The 23,481-nt window shown below is 43.6% G+C and overlaps 1 protein-coding gene across 3 annotated transcripts in view; it reads right to left on the reverse strand.

Annotated features, from left to right (window-relative positions):
* Positions 1 to 23,481, reverse strand: part of iars1 (isoleucyl-tRNA synthetase 1) — a 52,024-nt gene that overhangs the window by 1,573 nt on the left and 26,970 nt on the right. For all 3 annotated transcript variants that reach the window (XM_077010049.1, XM_077010038.1, XM_077010059.1), the window contains 14 exons: positions 22,808 to 22,928; positions 22,547 to 22,638; positions 22,023 to 22,100; positions 21,382 to 21,497; positions 13,472 to 13,574; positions 12,989 to 13,072; positions 10,425 to 10,599; positions 9,045 to 9,151; positions 8,523 to 8,618; positions 7,381 to 7,557; positions 6,881 to 7,001; positions 6,563 to 6,688; positions 4,052 to 4,195; positions 3,633 to 3,785 (listed from right to left, as the gene is read on the reverse strand). In XM_077010049.1, the coding sequence (XP_076866164.1) occupies positions 3,633 to 3,785; positions 4,052 to 4,195; positions 6,563 to 6,688; positions 6,881 to 7,001; positions 7,381 to 7,557; positions 8,523 to 8,618; positions 9,045 to 9,151; positions 10,425 to 10,599; positions 12,989 to 13,072; positions 13,472 to 13,574; positions 21,382 to 21,497; positions 22,023 to 22,100; positions 22,547 to 22,638; positions 22,808 to 22,928 (1,693 nt within the window). The remainder of the gene's footprint in view (positions 1 to 3,632; positions 3,786 to 4,051; positions 4,196 to 6,562; positions 6,689 to 6,880; positions 7,002 to 7,380; positions 7,558 to 8,522; positions 8,619 to 9,044; positions 9,152 to 10,424; positions 10,600 to 12,988; positions 13,073 to 13,471; positions 13,575 to 21,381; positions 21,498 to 22,022; positions 22,101 to 22,546; positions 22,639 to 22,807; positions 22,929 to 23,481) is intronic.

The following is a 23,481-nucleotide window of genomic DNA, read 5'->3' on the forward strand; positions in this document are numbered from 1 at the left end:
CAGCTCTGACAGTGACAACACGATGTTAGATTAAGGCAATGTAGCATTAGCTAGAAATCCTACACTCTTCAGACTTTGCTAGCAGATGAGTGTCGACAACAACAATAATAATAATTGTGAATGTAATTTGAAGTTTGGAAATAACAATAGTTGTGGACCTTACTAGGGGTGGGTATCACCACTGATTTCCCATTTCGATTCGATTTCGATTCACAAGGTCCCGATTCAATTCGATTTTCGATTCGATCCGATTCAATATCGATTCTTGTAGGGACATTTCAGTTACAATAAAAAGTGTGTCAGTCTTGCCTCCCTCCTGTCGGTCATGCCTTCTGTTTGTCTTTTATTTTGAAATTTCCTAGTTGTGTCTGTCTTCACTCCCCTGCCCCCTCGTTATTGCTTTCTGCTGTGTCTTGTTGAGTCCCTTGGTTGGTTAGTGTATTTAAGTCTTGTGTTTAGTCTCTTGTGTGGTCGGTTATTGTAAGTACCTCTTGTTTGTGTGCTATTTGGTATCTTGATCTTTTGTGTCTGTAATACCAGTCTGTATGTACTCCTTGTATTTTGTATTCCCTATTAGATGTACTTTGTGTGATTTTGGTTTCTCTAGTGATTTTGCTTGTTGATGTCTTTGCTTTTATTTAGCCTTGTCCACCTAGCTATTTCTGTTAGTGTTGTTTGGTTCATATGTTAGGTGTTTGATTATTCTTGGTGTATGTTTTGTGTGCTTTGTGTATTTGTATCATTTTGTCATTAAATTCATTGTTCAGTCCGCACTTGCGTTCAGCCCTCTCTCCTAGTTGTTACAAAGTGTAGTTTGAATGTGAAATGTTGTAATGATACAAGGAACACTCATACTTTATTAAAATGTATTAAGATATTAGTGTTTATACTGTGAACAACAGTTACATTCTTTTTTAAATATCAATTAATGCACACTTCCACATCGCTCCTTTACCAGAAAAGGCACTGAAAGCGGTTTGAACAGCTTTTTAAAGTGCAAATTAAGTTTTGATTTTTTTTTTACATGTAACAAAATCATTTATGAACATAGTTCTGAATATTGTAAACATTAAGGTCCAAAAACCTTAATGATAAGAAAAGGAAGAAAAGGAGCTGATCAACATGTTGAGGAGTGAGACAGCTCCTTTTTGCAGTAACAATATTGTCAACTTTTGAGAAAACTTCACAGCTTTATACCTGACGCATCGCGACCGGCGTGATGGTCCGCGCAGCGAAAACAAGGTAATCGCGGTGGCTCCACTTGTGCACTGTTGCTTCACGAGCTCGTGCACCTCTCGAATTTTGTAACTTTGCGCACACACAGTCATGTTTGCAGGTTTCATACACCTTTAAAAGGTGGAATTCAAGCACTTTGGTTATTTTTTTGGCACGAGGAGAACTTGTAGATAGTTTAATCGCAAATGCCTTCTCTAGTCTTCTCCATGTTGCACAGTTTACACACGGCTGTGCTTTTATCCAACTCTTCCCTACCATCATGGTGAATCCAAAATGTAACCATACATCTGCAGGGTTGCCAACTTTTCAAGATCATGAGATTTGAACCTGGAGGAGGTGGCAGTGTAAAATGGACCCAAATTAAGTATTATATCGCGATCGATCGGTCGCCAGTGGTTTGCGCCAGAGCGAACCAGTAACTCATTGAATCATAGATGTGGATCAGAGGTACATTTTTTTACTCTTGCTGCAGCCATGCTTAACTGATCACCCCAGCCAAGTGGCGGTGCTCGAGAAAAAAAAGGATGATCTCGCGAGATAAAACGCAATACGTTAAAACGGTACGCATATGCGGGGAAAATTGGCTAATTCTAAAGATCGATCTCAGGTTTCATAAATCGATATCGAATCATTCAAATGAAGATCGATTTGAATCGAAAGATCGATTTTTTAAACACACCCCTAGACCTTACCACACTGCTAGCAGTTAAAGCACACTGCTCAATCTAAGATAAGGGAACACCTAAAATCACACATCAGATCTCTATGAACGAATGAAAGTTGAAAATCTTTACTGATATAAATTGTTCTTCATTGACAATAAAATTATGTAACAATGGTCAATGGAAACCAAAATCACACTGAAAGTCAAGGTTAAAAATGTTAATCACAGGCTGCTACATGGCGGTGCCATGGCGGTATCATAGGTTCTCAAACAGATTGAAGTCTGGAGGGCCAGACAAGGGCCATCAGTGCCTTCATCATCCAGAAAATGCCTACATGCTTTGGACACATGTGGTCAGGCCTGTGCCCACTGCACCAGCGTCAAGATCAGACGATAGCTCAAAACCCAACATGGTGAGGGTGCTGTTTGCCAACACATTTCACTGATTCTAAACTTTAAAAACCAAGACTTACACCATGACAATCCAAAAACAGACATTTCTCCAGGTCACAGGCCACACTGATGCCATGACCTTTAATTATCACCATGTAATGCTAATTAATATTCATGTAATATCTTAAATTTCAGGGTGTAATCACTCTGTAATTGTATCAGTATTCTTTTATAATAATGGTGTTGTGTTTCACTATATTGGCTAGCAGGTTTGGAAATTCTGAAGACAGATTTTATTATTAAGTAAAATTTATATCTAGAAATTAAAATAAATAATTATTATATTATAATCTTACAATAATTTCAAAATTATATTGAAGATATTACATAATTAAACTGGATTTAAGAAGGTCTCATTTGCCAAGATATCAGTAGCAATAACAGTAGCTATTTTTTTTTGGAGTAGGTAGTTTAAAGACTTTTGTCTCTCGTGTATTCAAATGCAATTCAAATGTCCTGTTGGAGTGGAGGACGAAACACTAGAGACATTAGAGACTAGAGACAACTGAAACCACACGGGGCCCTACTACACACCTGGAAATCACAGGTAATACGCTACACCAGAACACGTTCACACTGCAACAAATGACTCTGTGGCCGGCAGAATGGACATCGCAGATAATGGAAGGAGAGGCACGATGCTCTCACCACAAACCTGCACCTCAGCTTCATTTTGAGATGAATGTGTAATTTCAACACATTCATCATCTGATCCTACAAAATTGTATTGGTTTTAAAAGTAACTGGACAACAGCCTGAATATATACACACACGCGCACACACACATATACAGCATGTCTCAAAAGTAAGGAAGCCCCTGTAGAAAATGAACATATTTTAACATAAGGAATGGTAGACATGTTTGCACTGAAACAAATATGGGATGACAAATCTAAAAACCTGTTCAAGTTTTGTTCTATGTCTGTTCATTCAGAGGTTTGGTGGAAGATCATCAGGAATGGGATATAGGAAAAGTCTTACCACTCATTTAATGTTGAGGGAGGGAGGGATGGAGAGAGAGAGAGAGAGAGAGAGAGATTTCTCAATGGAAGCTTTTAGGAATTCAAGATTTCTGACTCAGAAATATGGTCCGAGTAGAAAAATTACTCCATAAAATGGCCATGATTCTTAAAATGGTGTAGAAAGAGTTCAGCGCTACTTATGCATAATCTGGACAGCAGTGTGTTAAAGCACACGGGTGGGGGAGAGGTTCACCACCATCTTTTATTTAACCTCTATATGACATTCCGTCGGACAATTGGGACAAGATCCAATATACCTTCTGTGAGCTCCTCGTCCATGTAGACCTTAAGTCTCCTTCCCCTGAGGCCGAACAACTTTGCAATCTCCCCAAGCAGCCTAGGATACTGGAGCCCATTCTGGTCGGATGGATTAGCAAGCAACAGAGTGCCCAACTGTCCACTGTGGCACTCTGGAAGAGGTGAAATCACACAGTCAAAGACCTAAAGCCCACACCTGATCCAGTGGCAAACCTACAGAAATTACCACCTCCTTCAAACCCATAATGGCACATTACTTTCCCTGCATGGTTTTTACATGACATGTTTGTTTTTTCTACTGTTTTATTATGTTTAAGGTTCATGTTGAAGGTTCATTGCTGTTTGCATCATTTTTCATGCTTTACGTATGGGTAAGAACATGACAGATCAGGCAGGAAACGGCTGTTGAACGGTTTACCTGCGGGACTAGCATTGATGAGCTGCAGATTGATGTATGGACACATAGGAGAGTCTGAAGCATTCGTTTCTATAGGACTGGCACCTGAGGTCACCACCAAGGTCTTTCCACTGAGGGCCAGAAGATCGCTTTTGTCCGTTAACTCTGTAAAGAAGCAAACATGGATAAAATTTACTTAAATCACAAGTGCATCTTTCACTCTTCTAATCTTCAGGTTTGAACCATTTGCTACAACAAGAGAAGGTGAGCAAACACACCTCCAGTAGCTTCCAGAGGGCACAGGAAGGGAGTGAGAGTTCATCTCCTCGGTCACAGAGAGCAAAGAGCAGACAGAAAAGGGCAAACAAAACCTCTAAAAGCAATAACGCCGTCGTCTTTTTTTCCAAGCCCGGGTTCAAATGGCGAGTGATGCGGGTGGATCGGGTTTCAAAAGGGAGCCGTTTTAGGCAGGATGGCGTAATGACATGGCCATTGACAGAGCGGTGAATCCGAAACGCTATGACATTATCGCGTTCGCACCTCTGAAGTAAACCCACACCTTGGCGGCGCGGCGTTTCATGGATGCGGCACGCTGGGGAGGAGCCGTGCCCCACGTTCTCCCTGATCGCCAGAAACAAGCTCCGTCCCGGGTTTGCATGTCCCCGGTGTGGCGAGTCAAAACAGCCAGAGGTGTGGGACGCGCTCACCGCTGAGCCTCGGCGTGTACTCCTCATTAATGGCAGAGATAATGTGCGTCATCGAGCTCCAGAGCGCAGTCCTTCTCAATGCAGCTCCTCGTCCACACAATCTCACCTCATTCATGTGTCCTCCTCATAAGCTCGTCTCATTCATGTCTCCTCGTCCACACAATCTCACCTCATTCATGTGTCCTCCTCATAAGCTCGTCTCATTCATGTCTCCTCGTCCACACAAGCTCGTCTCAATGTGTCCTCGTCCACACAAGCTCGTCTCATTAATGTCTCCTCGTCCACACAAGCTAGTCTCATTAATGTCTCCTCGTCCACACAAGCTCGTCTCATTCACGTCTCTTCGTCGGGGGCCCATCATGGCTTCACATCTGCCATGCTTGCAGAAGGAGTTTAACACATGCTTCTTTTAAACACGCATTTTCATTTCCTAAACAAAATCGTAAAGTCAAATCGCAATAAGGAAAAAGGCAGGATAGCACTGCACAAACGTATGGGTCAGTTGCATTTTGTCATTTGGTTCCCTTGGGCTGTCTGGTGATGGATATGCACCAGTTTGGAAGGCAGCATTCTCGCTCTACTGAACCACACGAACGGAGCAATTGCACCAGGGTTCATCTGAATCAATAAAACTCACTAATATAGCTACATTACAATCAACTTCTATGAATCACCCATTAGCAAATTATTTAACACACACTTTTTAATGTGTTATTTTAAGGACACTAATAATACTCAAGACATGTAATTATGGGCACAATCAAAAAACTAATAAGCAAAGTTCTTGTATATCAATTTTACTGGCTTATTTTACGAGTTCTGGGGGTATTTATATGAATAATTGCTCAGTTCCACAATTAGGGCTGTTCTAGAACTGCTGACTAGTGCCAAACTAATGTAGTATCCCATTAAGCTCTCTGTGCTCTGTGCTTTAAGAAGCGAAGATGAAGAGATATTTTTTGGAAGGTAGTGTGGTGACAGATTGGAGCTTCCACATCTCCTGAGACCTTACATTCCCTTATCTCCTCAGACCCGTGTGCACAGACGTTCCCTTCAGTGGAGCAGAACCCCATTGGCAGGCACCCCTTCTCCCCAAGAGGGCTGCAACCCAAGTGTAAAGCAGATATTATGCCTGAAAGGAGGCGGCAGAGAGTAACATGGACCCAGAAAGGGGAAGGAGCCAAAAAACACCGGAGGGAGGGATGGGGGTGGGGGGTGAAAGGAGGGAGATGGAGAGGGTAAGAATAAAAATGCATTCTAGTTTTCCAGTCAGTGTGAGGCAAGCTCATTCTGATTTGAGTGTGTGTGGGGGGGCGCGATTTGAGAGGACAGCCAGACAACCGGGGAGCCGTCTGCAGCTCTGAAGTCCACTTGGGGCTCTGGAGGCTCTGCTGCGTTTCATTTGCAGTCTCCTAAGCGCTCTTTCTGTGTCTCACCAGAAGGAACATTTTTGTTTGCTTCAGGAGCACGGCCCTCTCCAGATTAAACCCGGGTCCCGGGGAGTCACCATTTGGTGGCGACTTCTTTGGTCCACAGCTAACAAGTAAGAATGCAAAGTACAAGCGAGCAGCTCTATAACTGCCATCGATGCAACACTTGACATGATAATTCTGCTCATTCTCTAAAACATGTGACCATTACTGGGACAGGAAGACATCAGAACACTGGATGAGCCTTGTTGTCATTCAAAAGATCACCAGGCAGCAACAGAGGTAAATGACATTACTAAAGCTTTAAGTGTTTATAATAGTAGTAAATTTGTAACAAGTGTAACATTTTTCCCAAAAAGTGGGAAAGAGATTCCTCCCATAGAAGCAAGTCTGACCTGTTGTCCCACTGAACACTGTCAAAGGGCCTTTGTTGAGTTGGAAAACACTGTGGCAAACCATCTTAAGCTTCTCCAAGTCCAATCTGTTGTCTCCCTTTGGATTCTCCAGAAGAATCACGCCCTCTAGGAAACAAAGCCAGTTACAAAGGCCTCGTCATCTATATAATGACATTTGACAGACCGACAGATGGAAAACGCGAACCAGACGTCCATTTACTAGACATTGTTTAGTCAATGAGGCCTGTAACAGTAACCACGGCTGAGTGTCGGATGGAAGCAGCTAGTCACTCCACATCCATCTGCATATCTGCTTACCTTGCAGCCTGCTGTTGAGGTTGACTCTGAGGTTGACAAAGGCACAAACAGGCCCAGCAGGAGGCACTGTGGAGATCTCTGCTCCCCTAATGATGGTGAGGTCCAGTTCAGAACCCTTCAACTGCAGCCCAAACATACACCAGTCAAAAAAATCAATCACAACCGCATTTCGGTGCGATCTGCAATTTACGAGGCGCAAAAGGACAGACAACGATGCAGTCTGCAAATAACTTTACAGTAAAAGCTTGTTTCAGATCACTAGTAATTGTCTAGTAGTAGTAATAGTAGTAATTTACTAGTAATGGTCTAGTAGTAGTAATAGTAATTTACTAGTAATTGTTGACAAATGGTCAGTTGTTTCCCAGTTCTTTCTTCTCACTGTATTGTCAGTTCATGCACATCAAAGATTGTTCTATGGATTTCAGATGCTGCCTTTGCTTACAGAACGCACGATGAATCCATGTCACAAGTATGAGGAGCAAGATGTGACCAGTGTTCACCTGAGTCCTCTCTTGGACAATTACGCTGGCATTCTTGGGCACTGGATATGGTTTGAGCGGAGCTTTAGTTGTTGCAAGGATGAAGTCTGTGTGTGCCTGGATGACTGTGTCTAGATAGTCCCCAGCAGGCTCTGAGCTGTAGTAAACAGTGATCTCATCGGATGGGACTAGATGACCCTAGAGCGAGAGAGAGAGAGAGACAGACAGAGAGAGAGAGAGAACAAACCCAATCACTAATTATACATATTTGGCACTTAAATGTCCCATCTTCAAAGCATGAACATTCAGAATTCCATGCAAGGTATAAATCAAATAAATCTTGCATGTTCTTTTACACTGAGAAAATGGTCCTGTATAACTACTAAATCTAGGTAAGAACACTTAAAAAAAAAATTGCCAAAGAGTTTATTTTTCATCTCATTCTTGAATATTCAAACACTGGAGCAGGCTTCAAAACCATAAAGGATCTTCTCTTTTTGCCTCAAACACTTGACACACTCAGTCACCTCCTCTCATCTAGGGAAACGATGAAAGAGGAAGAAGAAAAAGAAAAAAGAACCTAATTCCCACCCATGGAAAATTCCTCCCGTTTTTCAGAGTTTCAATAAGAGAGGAATTCGAGCTTGGCAGGCTGCCAATGACCCCTTCCCTGCCCATGTACGTTTATACATGGACACCAGGCAACAGTCTAGAGTGGACAAAGACTTGTTTATTAAGGAAGGCAGAAGGAGATCCCTCTTTCTTTCTTGATTTCCATAACACCGCCAAAAGCCTTGGATGCCTGTGTGTGGACACGGGGCGATTCTGCTTAGTAAAGCTAGCCTGTCATGACTGCACTAATCCACAGTTTTATAATTCTGGGGTGAAAAGATACCTACGCCTACCCATACCCCAGAACAGGAGATCCCCTCCCTGGGAAAGGCAAATGAACCAGACCAGAGGGAACTGGAGGTGTGGGGGACGGGAGGCGGGACGGGAGGCGGAGTCAGAGCTGCATGGCCAGACTACACCACGGGAGAGGAGTGATTTCCTGCCTTTCACTTTCAAATTACCCTCGATCTGTGAGGTTCAATCTTAAGGCTGGCGAGCTTCAATGCTGCGCACCGAAGATAAGCCAAAGAGTCACCACCATAGTCGATTACCTTCTTACGCAGCTTTTGAATGCGGTTGATCACCTCCCGAGCCACGCCCTCATCCACCATGGACTGGTCAGGGGTGATGTCCAAGAGCACCAGCACCTAAGGAAACGCATTACAAAATAAGAGCCTTAGCTTGGCCTGCAAGCCCATGTATCCATGGCCATGTCTTGCATATTCATTACTAATACATTCATAATCTGTATATAATCTCAGAGTATAATCTGAGGCTGATGAGATTACACTTAGTTCCCTGATCTGCATGGGTAGAGAACACATTGGGGCAGGAGGATATTAGTCTGGAACTTGGCCATCTAAATAAATACATTTTGTATGTTGAAATGCCTAAACAATCTGCATCATGGCACAGTACAAATGGACAATCTGATCTTAAACTAAATGGTGACGTCGTACAGCCGCCGAGATGCTGTTACCTGTGAGCCCATTCAGACAGAATAAACAGACAGAACAGCCTCGTACAGCCAGAACAGCCCCCCCACCCCCCCCAACCCGGCCGTCTGATCTTACCTGGGCGTCTGAGTGAGCCTCGTACCGCATCCCCGACGTCTGATCAAACGTGTACATGAGACGCAAGTCTTCCTCGTGCAGCTCGTGGCCATCCACCATGATTGAACCTATGAAGCAATTACACATAGTTGTGTGTGTGTGTGTGTGTGTGTGTGTGTGTGTGAGATGTACACTTCACATACACACACTTCATATACAGACCTACACACACACACACATTTCATATACATACCTACACTTCACATACACACTTCATAACTGTGAGGGTCACAGACAGTAAATCACAAATTCCCTTAGTCAGAACACTCTGACATTCAGTTCGCTCCCTTATCCGTCTCTCTCTCTCTGTCTCTCTCTCTCTCCCTGTCTCTGTATTTTTCCACTGCCTCTAGATCCAGTCTACTGTACCTCCTCTCCTGATAAGGAGAACAGCAATCATTCGTTTTATTATTCTTACCCAATTGTGTTAAGACACATCTTATTCTGTATTTAACTACATGTATCATCATTAAACTTTGGAACTCTTTCCTGACACCCGTGTGTTGTGAATCTGTTCTCCTGGTACCAGCTACGGAATTCTGAGGGCTGAACACATTTATAATCCTGATTATGAACCCTGAAGGTTTCAGAAACCTTAACAATATACACACCAACACCATATGTACGCACACACACCTTATATAGACATACATGTACATCATACAAGCAAATACGTGTGTCCATTTAGGACTGGAGTGAAGCTTATATTCTACATGCAAAAATATTCATAATCTAAAACATGTTTTGTTTTTAGATTATGTACATGCATTGTGACATTTGTGCCTGATGTGATGGCACTACCTCCTCTGTGCTATCTAACGGAAATGGTTTCCCTGCTCTGTGCTTTCCCCCTGGTCCACGGCTTCCTCAGATCCGTGACGTTACCCAGGTATACCGGAGTGGTGTACAGGGGCTTTAAGTGTGAGCGTCAAAACACGCCCATCAGACGCAAGAGTGTTGATCTGAGACAAACCCGCTGGGCTCTGCCCACTCTGTGTGGAGTGGTGCATCAAGGTGCCGTGCCGCCATAAGCTGCCGCCCACTTCAGTCAGGGAGCTTTGTGGGCCTGGGGCTGGGGCCAAGAAGGCCACGCCCACCCAGGTGTGTGGGAACATCAGAAGGCGCTGGTGTGTCAACCTGCCTCCCCCACCCCACCCCCCACCCCACCCCACCCCCAAGGGCACATGCCTCTCTCTGCCAGTGAAGAGTGTTAAAGCTGAAGTGAAGCTCATTTTCTATTACACCGTGTCTATTCACATGCGCATTCAATTGGCGTTTCCATCTCTGCTATTTGTCAGCTGCCGATTCGCACAGGTGTAGCAGCGTCTCGGGGATACGCACCGGTCTTCTGGAAGGCTTCCAGCTGCTCGCTCTGCAGCTCCTTGATGGTCGCTGTGACGGCCTTGAACGCTCCCTTCAGACGCCGGCCCAGGACCACGTGGTCCGGCTCAGCACGCAGCCGGATGCCGTACTTGTCTTTGTCGGTGGACAGCGTTAGCTGGCGCACGTTCAGCTCCTGGACCAAAGGGAGGAGGTCGGTCAGGGGCGGAGTCAGGGGTCGGAGCAGGTAGAAGGAGAGTGAACGATGTTTAGGCAGGGAGTTCACTTTCATAAATGTAGCATTACGGTATATTGATTTTCGTGCTGAAGTACGCTTGCTCGCCGTAACAATGGAACATAACACGTTGTAATAATAAGAACATGGGCTAATTTAGCTGATGCAGCAGAGTGTATGCATCAACCTGCATTTAAAATGCACTTAAGATGGCATATCGACAGCACTCAGGAGGAAAACGCTGCTCTCCAGCAGTTAAACGGTATTGGATACCGTTAAGACCATTTGACCCAGGAAGTCGCGAACAAACGTGGGGCTCCATTATCAAGTGAGCCCCCCCATTCACTGGCATTTCCCTCACACATGGCATAGGCTACACTACCGTCACACCATACTCGCCTCATCACGCACGTAAAACACGCCACCGCGCAAACACGCCTCGGGCCACAGCACCGTCCCATCGGCTTGAAAAAACATGACTACTAACAAGCCCCTCCCATTACAGGTGCACAGGGGGAGGGTGCAGATCCCGGAGACCAGCTTTTGTGTGGCTTGTCTTCGAGAGGCCCATAGACGACGTGTCCATCCGGAGGTCTATTATCCATCCAACAGAAGAAGAAAAAAGCCCAATTGCTAACCCAGTTCTGCCTCACGCCAGCGGCTTGGATGACGGAAGATCGCATCACTCACAACAGTATAAAATGTGACGTGCATGAGAAAGGAATGCAGGCTGGAAAAGTTCATGTATATTTTGTATTAGAATAAAAAGTTGTGTGATGGAGTCTCCATCCCACCCTCTGAAGCCATGACGCTATGCTTTGATTGTCAGGATTGGGACGTTGCCAGAATTGTACAGTTTGGATGCGTGATCATCTGTGGCTGAGAAAGGCCCTGAGCACAGTGAGGGAGGATCTGGAAAAAAGGTCACATCTCCATACTGGTGCTGAGAAGCTGTTGGCATCGATATTATCGAGCAGCTTCCAAAGCTGGCCTGGTTCCTGGATCCATGCTGTGGGTAACCAGCATGTTGAACTGTCTAGGAGCATCACCCATTACCACACAAAGCCAAACTCCCCACGGCTTAGAGATACTCGGAATTAGCCGGCAACCCCGACACACGTGGTCAAAAGGTGCTGCGCTCATTCAAACAGGCTCACCAGCACTTTTCCAAATTACGGCAAAGCACTTTCCTTTCCATCGACCGAGACCGCATCGTCAGGCCATGGGGCAATCCGCGGTGTTTGGACCAGTGGCCACCCACCTGGGCTACAACGTGCACACGCAAACACACGTACACACGTGCGCACGTGCGCAGGAGCAGCCGCTCGCCTCATCTCTCCCTTTACAGAGGCTGGGAGGACCGACCATGGGACATGCGCTCAAAGGCTAATTTTAGCTCCAAGGCCCTTCCATACCCATCAATCATGCCAGCAATGGCTGGGAGATGAAGGACAACAGGTCGGGTGGCGGAGGACCAGCACGGCGGCACCGGCGAGCTGCGTCACCTTCTCCATCGTGTACGAGCGCAGACGCAGCAAGGGGCCCCGTATTCGCGCCTTTGTGAAGTAATGTATCAGAAATGTTAAAACCTCCACCACACAGTGATCCACATATCAAAGCCTCAAGGTCTCTCCCCGGGGCCAAAAAAGAATTCTCAATCGTTTCAGCAGACTGTGAAGTAATTAGCTACATAACTCAAATCATCACCGAGAGCATACATGATTTAAATCATTATAATGCTACCTTGCCGTGAATTAAAATGTTTCACGCAAGGGACTATTTTGTGAGTTTGCTGATTTCAATAGAGATTTTCCCAGATTTTTTCTGAGCTTTTGAAAGATTTGTGGCCCAATGGGTATTTAAAACTGTTGAGAAGCCACAGGAGAGGCATACATGACGCTGTGCTAGTAGACATTATAAACACTGGGAAAACAACCAATTTCAATAAGATAGAGAATGGAAAAAAAATGGAAATAGCAAAACTAACCTTTAGGCAAGAATGAGATAAAGGATTTTAAAAGTTTAGCTTATAATTTCTCCAAACCAGAATCACTCAAGAGGGAAGAAAAATGTTCAAAGAAAGCTGAAATCCTTTCTGTAACCAAATGCTGACTCATGTGCCTTTGAATATTCAGATGGACGATTACCGAAACTTAAATCAATAACACTGCATCTGCAGTTGTAGCCAGGATCAGTAACTGGCCACCCAATCTCAACATTAGGTGATAGAATGTTGTAGAGAATCTTTCAGACAACAGAATTTCTCCCTGACAGGCACTGAAACATCCAAGTGTGAGATGTGAGATCTGCCCAGACTGAACAGAGAGAATTCTGCTGGGGCAGAGATTACCTCAACGATGTACTTCTGCAGGGACTGGATGTCTTGCAGAGCCTCAGGGTCCTGATGGATGACCACCACCTCCCTAAGGGGATACTAAGAATACCCAGCAACATCAAACATCCAATCAGAATCTATCAACAGGTCTGAGAATCTGGACTCTGGGATCTAGCTCAGTACAGGGCAAATGAATAAAACTGTAGATGTAATTTTACCATCGGACAGCATCATAATATTGCTAAGCCAAAGCAACAATATCATCATCAAGTAAATATAAACAGCATATTGAACAGCAAAAAAGATTATTCTTTCCAGTGTTTAAAATAATGCACTTCTGAATAATAACCATTAACTGACTAAGTTTGTTTAGTTCTTTTGGAAGTCACTATAAAATCAAGACTTTTTTCCACTTTCCCCTCATCTTGCTAAAAATGATTTGTACACAAAACCTTTGCAGTGCGTGGACAGAGGAAGCAGTGATCAGGAAGGACAGACCTTGACAGGCAGGGTTCTCCTGTCGCGGATCACACGGCCCAGCTCGATGACAGACTGCATCCGCGATACGGCATTCTCTATACGGCTGTCGATCAGTGCCTCTCTGTGAGTAAAGCAAAGCATTGTGGTTAGAGAGGCTGGCAAAACAGCACCACAAATGGTGAGGAAGACGATCTACAAATGACTAATTATGCCTTTAATAACAGGCATATCCCTATCGATCTTTAAATGCTCTTCAGGCAAAACAGGATCTTTTCTCCATCACATGAGGTTCTTTATGAGCATAACCAAAACACCACAAAGCAACTGTTTCATTGCACAGGGGAAAACAAAAATTATTTAAAAATTACTACATCACCCATTTCATGTTTCAGGTGTTAAAGTTTTCACTATTCTGTCTGGGGGCAGTGGGGTTCGAACAGAGAGACAGAGATGGAGAGAGAGAGACAGAGATGGAGAGCGCAGCCAATCAGTTAATGAGTTCAGTCCCATCTCTGTGGCCACTGACTCTGACAGTGGGTCACCTCTGTGGAACGTCCAAAACCCCAACAGGAGTACTTAATAATCTGAGCTCCTGCACTAATGTGCTGCTCTCCACCAATTCCCCAAAACCTGGCAAGACTGAGCTGACTGGAAGAGACCTGCAAACCCTCTGGCCCTGCAAGGGGCATACAAACTAGCCAACGTCCATTAAAAGTGCTGAAGGAAATGAGCTTACAGATGGACGACAAAGGACATTTGAAATGGTTCCAAAGATGCGCAAGGACAATCTGACCTATCAGGATAGAGGTTTATTTTCTGAGTGCACTGCATCATTGAAGGTTGATAGAGCCGAATGCAACGGTTCCCTGAAGCCGAATAAGGGCATGAAAAGCAGTGAACAAGATCCTAGACGTTCATCTATAAGGACATGAAGAGCATAATCACAGTGAGGAGTCCCTACACGTTCGTCTATAAGGACATGAAGAGCATAATTACACAGTGATGGGTCCCCACATGTTCGTCTATAAAGGCATGAAGAGCCTAATCACAGTGAGGAGTCCCTACATGTTCGTCTATAAAGGCATGAAGAGCATAATCACACAGTGACGAGTCCCTACACGTTCGTCAATACTGTTCCCAGATGTTTCTGGAGACTTACTGATTCATACTGGGCCCGCATTAACCACCCAAGACTGCACTCAGATAGTTGACTACTAGGGGTGTCACGATTTCGATATTTAATTGAAATTGATCAAAATTATGTCACGATCTCGACCCTCGAAGTCAAAAAGGATCTACGATCCCTCCCTCTAAGCTACGCAAGCACCCACACTACGCAAAGTAAAGCCTGGTTTATACTTGATGTGTTGCGAGCGACGCGAGGGTCCGCGCGCCAAAAATGACGTAAACGCGGTGGCTCCGCCCGTGCGGAATTAAAAATGTTTAAAAAATTTTGTAGGATAGAGTTTAGTTTGTTAAGGCTCTAATTGTTCTATTATTATTTGTACTGTTCCTGTATTTTTATTATTATTTCTTTTATGTTGCATATTGCTGTTTTAATAGTGCACATTGCTGCTACCAAAAAAGCCACTAGATAGCAGGTACACTCTGTGACCTCTCATTTTTGTTATTATTATTTGTTTGTTTTTGTTGTTTTCCACTGAGAACAAGATTGTTACATTTACAGGGGTGATAGTGGGAAAAATTCCTGAGCCTGAACTTTTTCTGAGCGCGGGGGGGGGGGGGGGGGGGGGGGGGGGGGGGGGGCTGTGGAGTGTTAGTGTACCATATTTAGAATATTTAATAATTAATCTTTAGATAAATTAATAAGTCAGGTAATCATTATAGCGAAATAAGAAACTAATTTCTATTAATATTCTGAGAAAATGCTGTAACCTAAAGATTTAGATTAGACACAATATGTTAAAAACAGGCATGATTAACAGAGGTGGGTAGAGTATTCAACAATTTTACTCAAGTAAAAGTACAGTTACTTGAGCCAAATGTTACTCATGTAAAAGTAAAAGTATGCATCCCAAAAATGTACTTGAGTAAAAGTTAAAAAGTACTTTGATTAAAAGCTACTCAAGTAGTGAGTAAATGCATGAGTACTGTCTCGTGTCAGTAAATTACATCATAGGAAATTGAATTACGGGAAACAATGACTTTTAATGATAAAAATAATTTATTATAAATAAATATATATATAAATTATTTATTATAAATAATGTATTTTTGCTTGTTCCTAATTATTAGGCCTGTGTAACTTTAATGTGTTCCACAAAGGCACTAACTGATGAGACTGTCAGCCAATACGTGTAGCTACAACTTGACCCCAACTGAATCAATTTGTAGCAGACTTAATCATCATATATTGCTAGTGTGTACACTCACAGAGTTTGAACTGGTTTTAAGTATTGCACTGCGTTACATTTAATAATTACATCATACAAACGTTATGCCTCAGAGATATAGCGTTACACAAAATTATACATACAGCAAACTTATCGCATCGTGTTTCCTCATATTTGATGTTGAGTTCTTGTAGGCTGAAATGTTTGCAGACACGATTGGCAGCGCCAAGGTTGCAAACTCTCACGCATTGAGCGTGAGACACACGCATTTGACCGTCTTCACACGCTTACACGCCACACATCCGATTTCTCACGCCGAAATTAATCTAGTTTATTTATATCTGATCCACATATATGATTCAATGAGTTACTAGTTCGCTCTGGCGCCAACCACTGGCGATCGATTGATCGCGATATAACACTTAATTTGTGTCCATTTTACACCCCGCCCCCCAACAATTTACGTTCACCACCCAAACCCCCACCCCCGTTTAAATCTCACTTGAAAAGTGATCTTGAAAACTTGGCAACCCTGCAGCGCATTATATAACTGTCCTTTTACACGTTTGTAATATAAACATTGGCTGTATGAGGTCAGGGATGCTCGGGAGGTTTTTCCGTCACTTTCTTGCTACGGTGGAGAAAGTTTGCGTATGTGATCACGTGATTGACCGGCTTCATTTGATTGGTCACTCGTACTCGGGTGACGAGACGTTGGTGAGTCTTCTCACTGAAAAGACTAATTATTTACAAAACGAAAGTAACGGTAGCGGCAGCGCAAATCCGATTGTAACGGAGTAAAAGTCGCGTTTTTCTCACCACATATTTACTCAAGTAAAAGTAGAAGTCTTTCATATTAAAACTACTCCTACAAGTACATTTTTGTCCAAAAATCTACTTGAGTAAATGTAACGGAGTAAATGTAACGCGTTCTTACCCACCTCTGATGATTAATTATTTATTCATTACTGTTAGTAAATTATAGGATACCAGACAAATTATGCAAATAAAGTTTAAAAGAATTACAAGTATTATGATTATAGTTAGTTTTAATATATAAAATATTTAATAAATATTTTGTGTTGGTTTATTAGGACATACATTTTGTGCTTTTGTTCATGTATTACACCTTACGCCGTAAGGCGGCCATGATGAACCAGATCATCTGACCACCTATACCGGCTCAAAAAAAAAACACTTTCTTATATTTCTGATAAAAATTAAACTTAATCAGAATAAAGATAAAATAGTGAATTTATCTTGTATCGACCTCTGAAGCTCTTCCGGTGTCTGAAATACAGGTGGTCCCCGGTTACGACGTTGATACGTCGTAAATCGATTTTCGGTGTAAATCGGAACATACGTACATACTGTACGTAAATAACGTACTATACGCAGTTATCCTATCCTAAAGCTAACCTTTTGGCAAATACCTTTATCCATAGCTGCGTTTAACTAATCCTGACGCCGCGCACACCAAACACCAAGTTCCGTTTACGACGCAGAACCACTTAGGCCCAAAGAGGCTTTATACAGTAAATGGGAGATGTGTAGTAACCACGGAAAATCGTAACTTGGGAACCTCGTAAGGATCATAAGGATCATATTTCGGCCTCAAAACAGATAGCATGCGCGCGCGTGTGATTTATCATTATGATTTGACGGATCCCCCTCCCAATTTTTTTTTCTCGCGGACACGTCGGTACGCCGGAATTCCGGCGTGGCGCCTGAAAACTATCAGGCCTGCATTTATCTTAATTTAATTATTTAAATTTGACCATTAGTGCCTAATGTGGTGTATTACAGATCACTTGTATCACTTTGCATCATTTATATCAAACCCACCTTTTGAAATAAGATATTGTAAATTTGATTAATCAAACCAATGACTGACCATAGACTAATCTAAAACTGACATAGGCCTCTGCTGTAAATTGAGAATCTAATCGTGACCCTAGAATCCGAAATACAATCGAATCGAGGATTTAAAGAATCGTGACACCCCTATTGACCACTTCTTTTTCAGCACACAAGTGATCGGCCCATGTGAAACCACACTGGGCCAGAATTCAGAATGCTTTTTCTTAATTCTTAATTTTCTTATGTAGACGTACATAGGAACTCTTCCACAGTATCCACAGTATGCTAGATTCATTAAGGTACTGGAAACATTGTTCCAAGAGTCTGGTCCATATTGACATGATGGCATCACGCAGTTGCTGCAGATTTGTCGGCTGCACATCAATTATGGAATCTCCCGTTCCATAAATCCTAAAGGTGCTCTATTGGATTGAGATCTGGTGACTGTGGAGGCCATTCGAGTACAGTGAACTCATTGTTTTGTTCAAGAAACCAGTCTAAGATAATTCATGCTTTATGATATGGCACGTTATCCTGCTGGAAGTATCCATCAGAAGATGGGTGCACTGTGGTCATAAAGGGATGGACTTGGTCAGCAATAATACTCAGGTAGTCTGTGGCATTGACACAACGTTCAATTGGTACTACTGGGCCCAAAGGGTGCCAGGAAAATATCCTGCTATAGCCCATCCACCTACTACTTCTACTGCTGTAGCCCATCCGCCTCAAGGTTCAACGCATTCAGAGATGCTCTTCTGCATGCCTCGGTTGTAATGAATTTGAGTTACTGTTGCCATTCTATCAGCTCGAACCAGTCTGGCCATTCTCCTCTGACCTCTGGCATCAACAAGGTATTTGTGCCCACAGAACAGCCGCTCATTGGATACATTATTTTACTGACCATTCTCTGAAAACCCTAGACATGGTTGTGCGTGAAAATCCCAGTACATCAACAGTTTCTGAAATACTCAGACCAGCCCATCAGGCACAAACAACCATGCCACATTCAAAGTCACTCCCCATTCTGATGCTCGGTTTGATCTGCAGCAGATCGTCTTGGCCATGTCTACATGCCTAAATGCAATGAGCTGCTGCATTGCAATGCATTGAGATGTGCTAATGAGCAGTTGGACAGGTGAACCTAATAAAGTGGCCGGTGACTGTGGATAGTATAGATTTTATGTGGAAAGTGTTTTTTAAAATGTGACATGTAAGGTGCATTTGTGTAAACATGAAAGCTGTAGAGCAGGCTGTGTGAGGTACTTCAGAAGGAATTACAGTTCAGTAGTGCAGGTTGTGTGAGGCACTTCAGAAAGGATTATAGTTCAGTAGTGCAGGCTACATGAGGCACTTCAGCAGGGATTACAGTTCAGTAGTGCGGGCTACATGAGGCGCTTCAGCAGGGATTACAGTTCAGTAGTGCAGGCTACATGAGGCACTTCAGCAGGGATTACAGTTCAGTAGTGCAGGCTACATGAGGCACTTCAGCAGGGATTATAGTTCAGTAGTGCAGGCTACATGAGGGACTTCAGCAGGGATTACAGTTCAGTAGTGCAGGCTACATGAGGCACTTCAGCAGGGATTACAGTTCAGTAATGCAGGGTGTGAGGCACTTCAGCAGGGATCATAGTTCAGTAATGCAGGCTACATGAGGCACTTTAGCAGGGATTACAGTTCAGTAGTGTAGGTTGTGAGAGCAGGGATTACAGTTCAGTAGTGCAGGGTGTGAGAGCAGGGATTACAGTTCAGTAGTGCAGGTTGAACCTTGTCATGATTATTATACACCAGCACTCACATACACTTCCAGTAAAATGATGCACCATGTCACATTTCATTGGTCATGTGTTCTGCTTTTTCATGCTTAGCTGAATTATCAGTTATTGTAGGTTGAGGTGTGTGATGAAAGTGAATGAGGTTGTCATTATTTCTGGGCTCCTGAGTCGGCCACACAACAATAAATGCATCCAACAGTTCCAGGAATCCACTGATATAAAATTTGTGTGTGTGTTCAGTAGTGCAGTATCTATATAGATATTCAGTGTTTTTGGGATTGTATGACCTAATACACATTTCAACATTTTCTGTTGTTTTTTGTGTTTTAGTATATTAGGGATTTTTTAATTGTTTTAATATTATTTGAAAGAACAGAGATGTCTGATTCTGGTTACAACAAATTATCCTGCTGCACAATGAATGTTCTATTTCTCTTCCTGGACACACACTGAATCATTGTGGCCAAGTTTAAGATTAGAGCCAAATGGTGTGTATACACACTGTAGGTATAAATACTCAGTGCATGCTTTAAAAAGGAAACTAACTAATTAAATTCTAGCCCACTTGTACTGAACTGAGTCAATGTAAAGATCAGGGTACCAAAAACACTAGATACGAGAAATATTTTGTTTTTATGTAGGTTTAAAACATAACCCATGTGATAAACAGGGAACTAATTAAGTCAGATGAGCAAAATACTAAATATTGGCTTCTCGCACACAAACACACGCGTGTGAGCTACTTATGACTATTTCAGTGAAGGGGGAATTTCAACTTCATATGACATGGCCCATTTGGTCATACTGAATCTTGTGTAGACTTGTTAGATATCTGGAAGGAATAACCCCTCCCGATCCCCAATAAATATAGCGACGTGTGCACTGAAAATGTCCTCAGTTAACAGCAAACCCACATGCTGGTGTACATGAACACGACACTTCTACATGGGACCACGGCAGCAAGATTATAGAATTCTGCCCTGAAATATCATGCAAAATATTTATTATGCCTGACATACAGGTGTCCCTATGCCCTAAATTAATTTTACTAAAGCTATATCACAACATGGCAGAAACTTCAATGAATGCAGTATGGCCAGACTCCTGCATGCCTACTTCAGGGAAAGGGGTGACCAGTGGGCCAGTGTGTCCTCATGCTTTTCCATGGAGAAAATGTCCATCGACACATTCGGCTTTCGACAGACACTCTCATCTAGAGTGATTTGCATATGTGTCAGTATGACTGCATCTGCGGTGCACAGGGATCAAACCCATGACCTTGGTGTTGGTCAGCACCTTATCCTGTGTGCCCCACCACACGTCACCAAAACTGAGACACTTTTACAGTCAAGGGAATCTTCTTTCACCTTCTAAGGTGAGAGGCTATGTATATGGAAATATGCAAGATATATGGAAATATGTGAAAATAAATGCTTATGTTTCTTTTTATGAAAAAAAGGACTTTTTTTGAGATTCTCAAGAGGTGAGTGCTAAATCTAATCCAGACAGAACACAATACAATTCAGAAAATGACAGCAAAGTCCAAATTCAACTCATCTGATAATCTGATAGGGAGAGTCCAGAGGCTCCACATCATTTGGCTCATGGGGGCTTGACGTTAGAACGATTTGTTGAGTCAGTTGTACTGGGTGGAGTGAACACACAGTGCAGTGCTACAGGACGAACACCAGGAAACACGCTGACTGACGGTTAAACGGACAGAAGGAGTCGATGTCCGCATGACCGTCTGAGCCCATCCTCCCCTCTTCCCACTCACTGTGACTCACAGCACTACTCTGAATCTACTCGCCCCGACTGCCCTGGATTCGATCCCAGTCGTGGTACGCGCCGCTGCATCCCTAGGCGTCCTCCGACCTGCTTCTCCGGTGCCTCCGAGGCTCAAAGCTCGGCAAGATGCGGGAGCACAAGTGAGGTGCTGTACCTAACATGAGGGAGCATCAGGTAATGGATGCTGCTGGAGTCCTTCTCCTCCACGGAGGCGATGAGGTGGCGCAGGTTCTGGTACATCATCTCCGTAATAAATGGAGTGAAGGGAGCCTGCGGAGGAAACACAGCCGGGTGAACATTGCTTTCAGCTGCGCCCCATGCTAACCCTAACCTAACCCTACCCCTACCCTAACATTAACCTAACCCTAACCCATGCTCTCCTATACTGCCTCGTGTGTTACTCGGGCAACGCAGCACAAAATGTCGTCAAAGGGGCGTAACCTAAACAAGACCCCCACGACCCCCTCTTTCATTTCCAGCGAGATGAAAGATTGTAGCATCACTTGCATGCAATGACACGCTTAGCATTTAGGTTTGTAATTTTTAAAGGATCACACTGTCCTTTTAAGTGGCACACAAATCCAGCACATTGTTTTAAAAGCGAATCTTTTCATTAATGAAATCGACCAGCGTGAAAACACAATGGGGGCGTCGCACCTGTGCTGCATTTCACATTATGCTGCATTTAACTATGCAAGGACTGTATTTAAATATGCTACAGATGCATCCTCACATGGTTATGCCACGCCAGTTGCGCTACGACCCCGTGAGCGTAGCTTGCTCGGTGCCACTCACCATCAGTCTGCACATGGAGAAGAGCACGCTGACGAGGGTCTCCAGGGCCGACACGCAGTCTTCTGTTCCACTCTCGCCCTGAGAGTCAGAGCGAGGATATATAAACAAATCGCTTGCGCTAACGTTGCGTACAGCTGCGAGCGCATTTCCCACCGCTGAACCACAAGCACGCTAACGTGCAAAACAAACAAACACACTTCACAATAACAAGGGTGAGCAGATGACAAGGAAATAAAAATGTTGTTACTTAGTCAAATATTTAGCTCTGTGACAGCACAAGGGGGGATAAAAATACATTCCTCTTTGAGCAGCATTCCTATAAATATTCACCCATAAACCTTGCTTACAGGTTACCCACTTGTAGTGAACAAACAATTGTTACATGGAAGGGCAAAAGTACCATTCAGGAATGTGTAGTTTTCACTGTAGATGCAGCAAAATCTTTACATAACGTCTTTCAAATGGAGCGGGTGGGTATAAAGAGGCATGTTTACAAGTGGCGCGTGAATCACACGCATGTTTACCTTCAGACGCCGGCGGTTGGTCCTCACATACCAGTTGGTGAGCATGTCCACAAATTTGACAAGCCTGGGAACCACTGTATATAGCCTGTACTCTGAGATCAGAACACACAGAAGACTGAGACAGGGAAGGTACACATCCAGACACACAACTGTAATTGACTGCAACGACTCTTGAGCGCTTAAAACTTCAAACGCCGGTAAATGCTAACTGGTTAGCTCAGAGACTTTTCTAGGCCTTTGAAGTGGCCTGGCGTTTCTCACCGGCCATCTCCACCTTGAAGAACTGAATCAGGGTCTGTGTGAAGGACTGGATCCATTTGTCCATGATGTTGCTGCTCGGCTTGGCTGTGTTCTCGTTGTACAGGAACTGAATGCTCTCCTCCTAATTGGCAGACATAAGCAAACCGGCGGTTAGCAGAGGCCAGTAAGAGGCGATGACTTCTCAGGTGAACTTGCGGCTTTGACATAGCCTTCTCGGTTAAAGCAGAAAAACATGGCCCACAGGGTAATACAAGCGCATGTAGTAGGGGGGTTCCTGCTATGCCACTAGGACACTCCACATCAGCCTGTCCCAACAACATTAATGCAACAAACTGCCATCTGAAAAGTCAAGCAATTTAGACCAGATTTAGAAGAGTGAGGAATTTAAACAAGCACTCATAAGAAAAACTGTATGGCAAAGAAGAGCATAGAGGACAAATTGTGGGAAAGTGCTTTCACGACAAAAGTGCGTGAACGACTCCATCCAGTGTAGTTACTCGCCCACTTACTCAGCCCAAAACAGGTTAACCACAGTGTAGCTACTCGCCCACTTACTCAGCCCCAAACCCTGGACAAAGTGACCAAGTTTTATTTGCTGACAGTAGGCACTCTGCATCACCTGAGAGCCTGTAGCACAGCCTACAGGGCGTTTCAGACCAAACATTCAGGTCATT

Source organism: Brachyhypopomus gauderio, chromosome 1 (assembly GCF_052324685.1).
Source record: "Brachyhypopomus gauderio isolate BG-103 chromosome 1, BGAUD_0.2, whole genome shotgun sequence".
Classification (NCBI taxonomy): domain Eukaryota; kingdom Metazoa; phylum Chordata; class Actinopteri; order Gymnotiformes; family Hypopomidae; genus Brachyhypopomus; species Brachyhypopomus gauderio.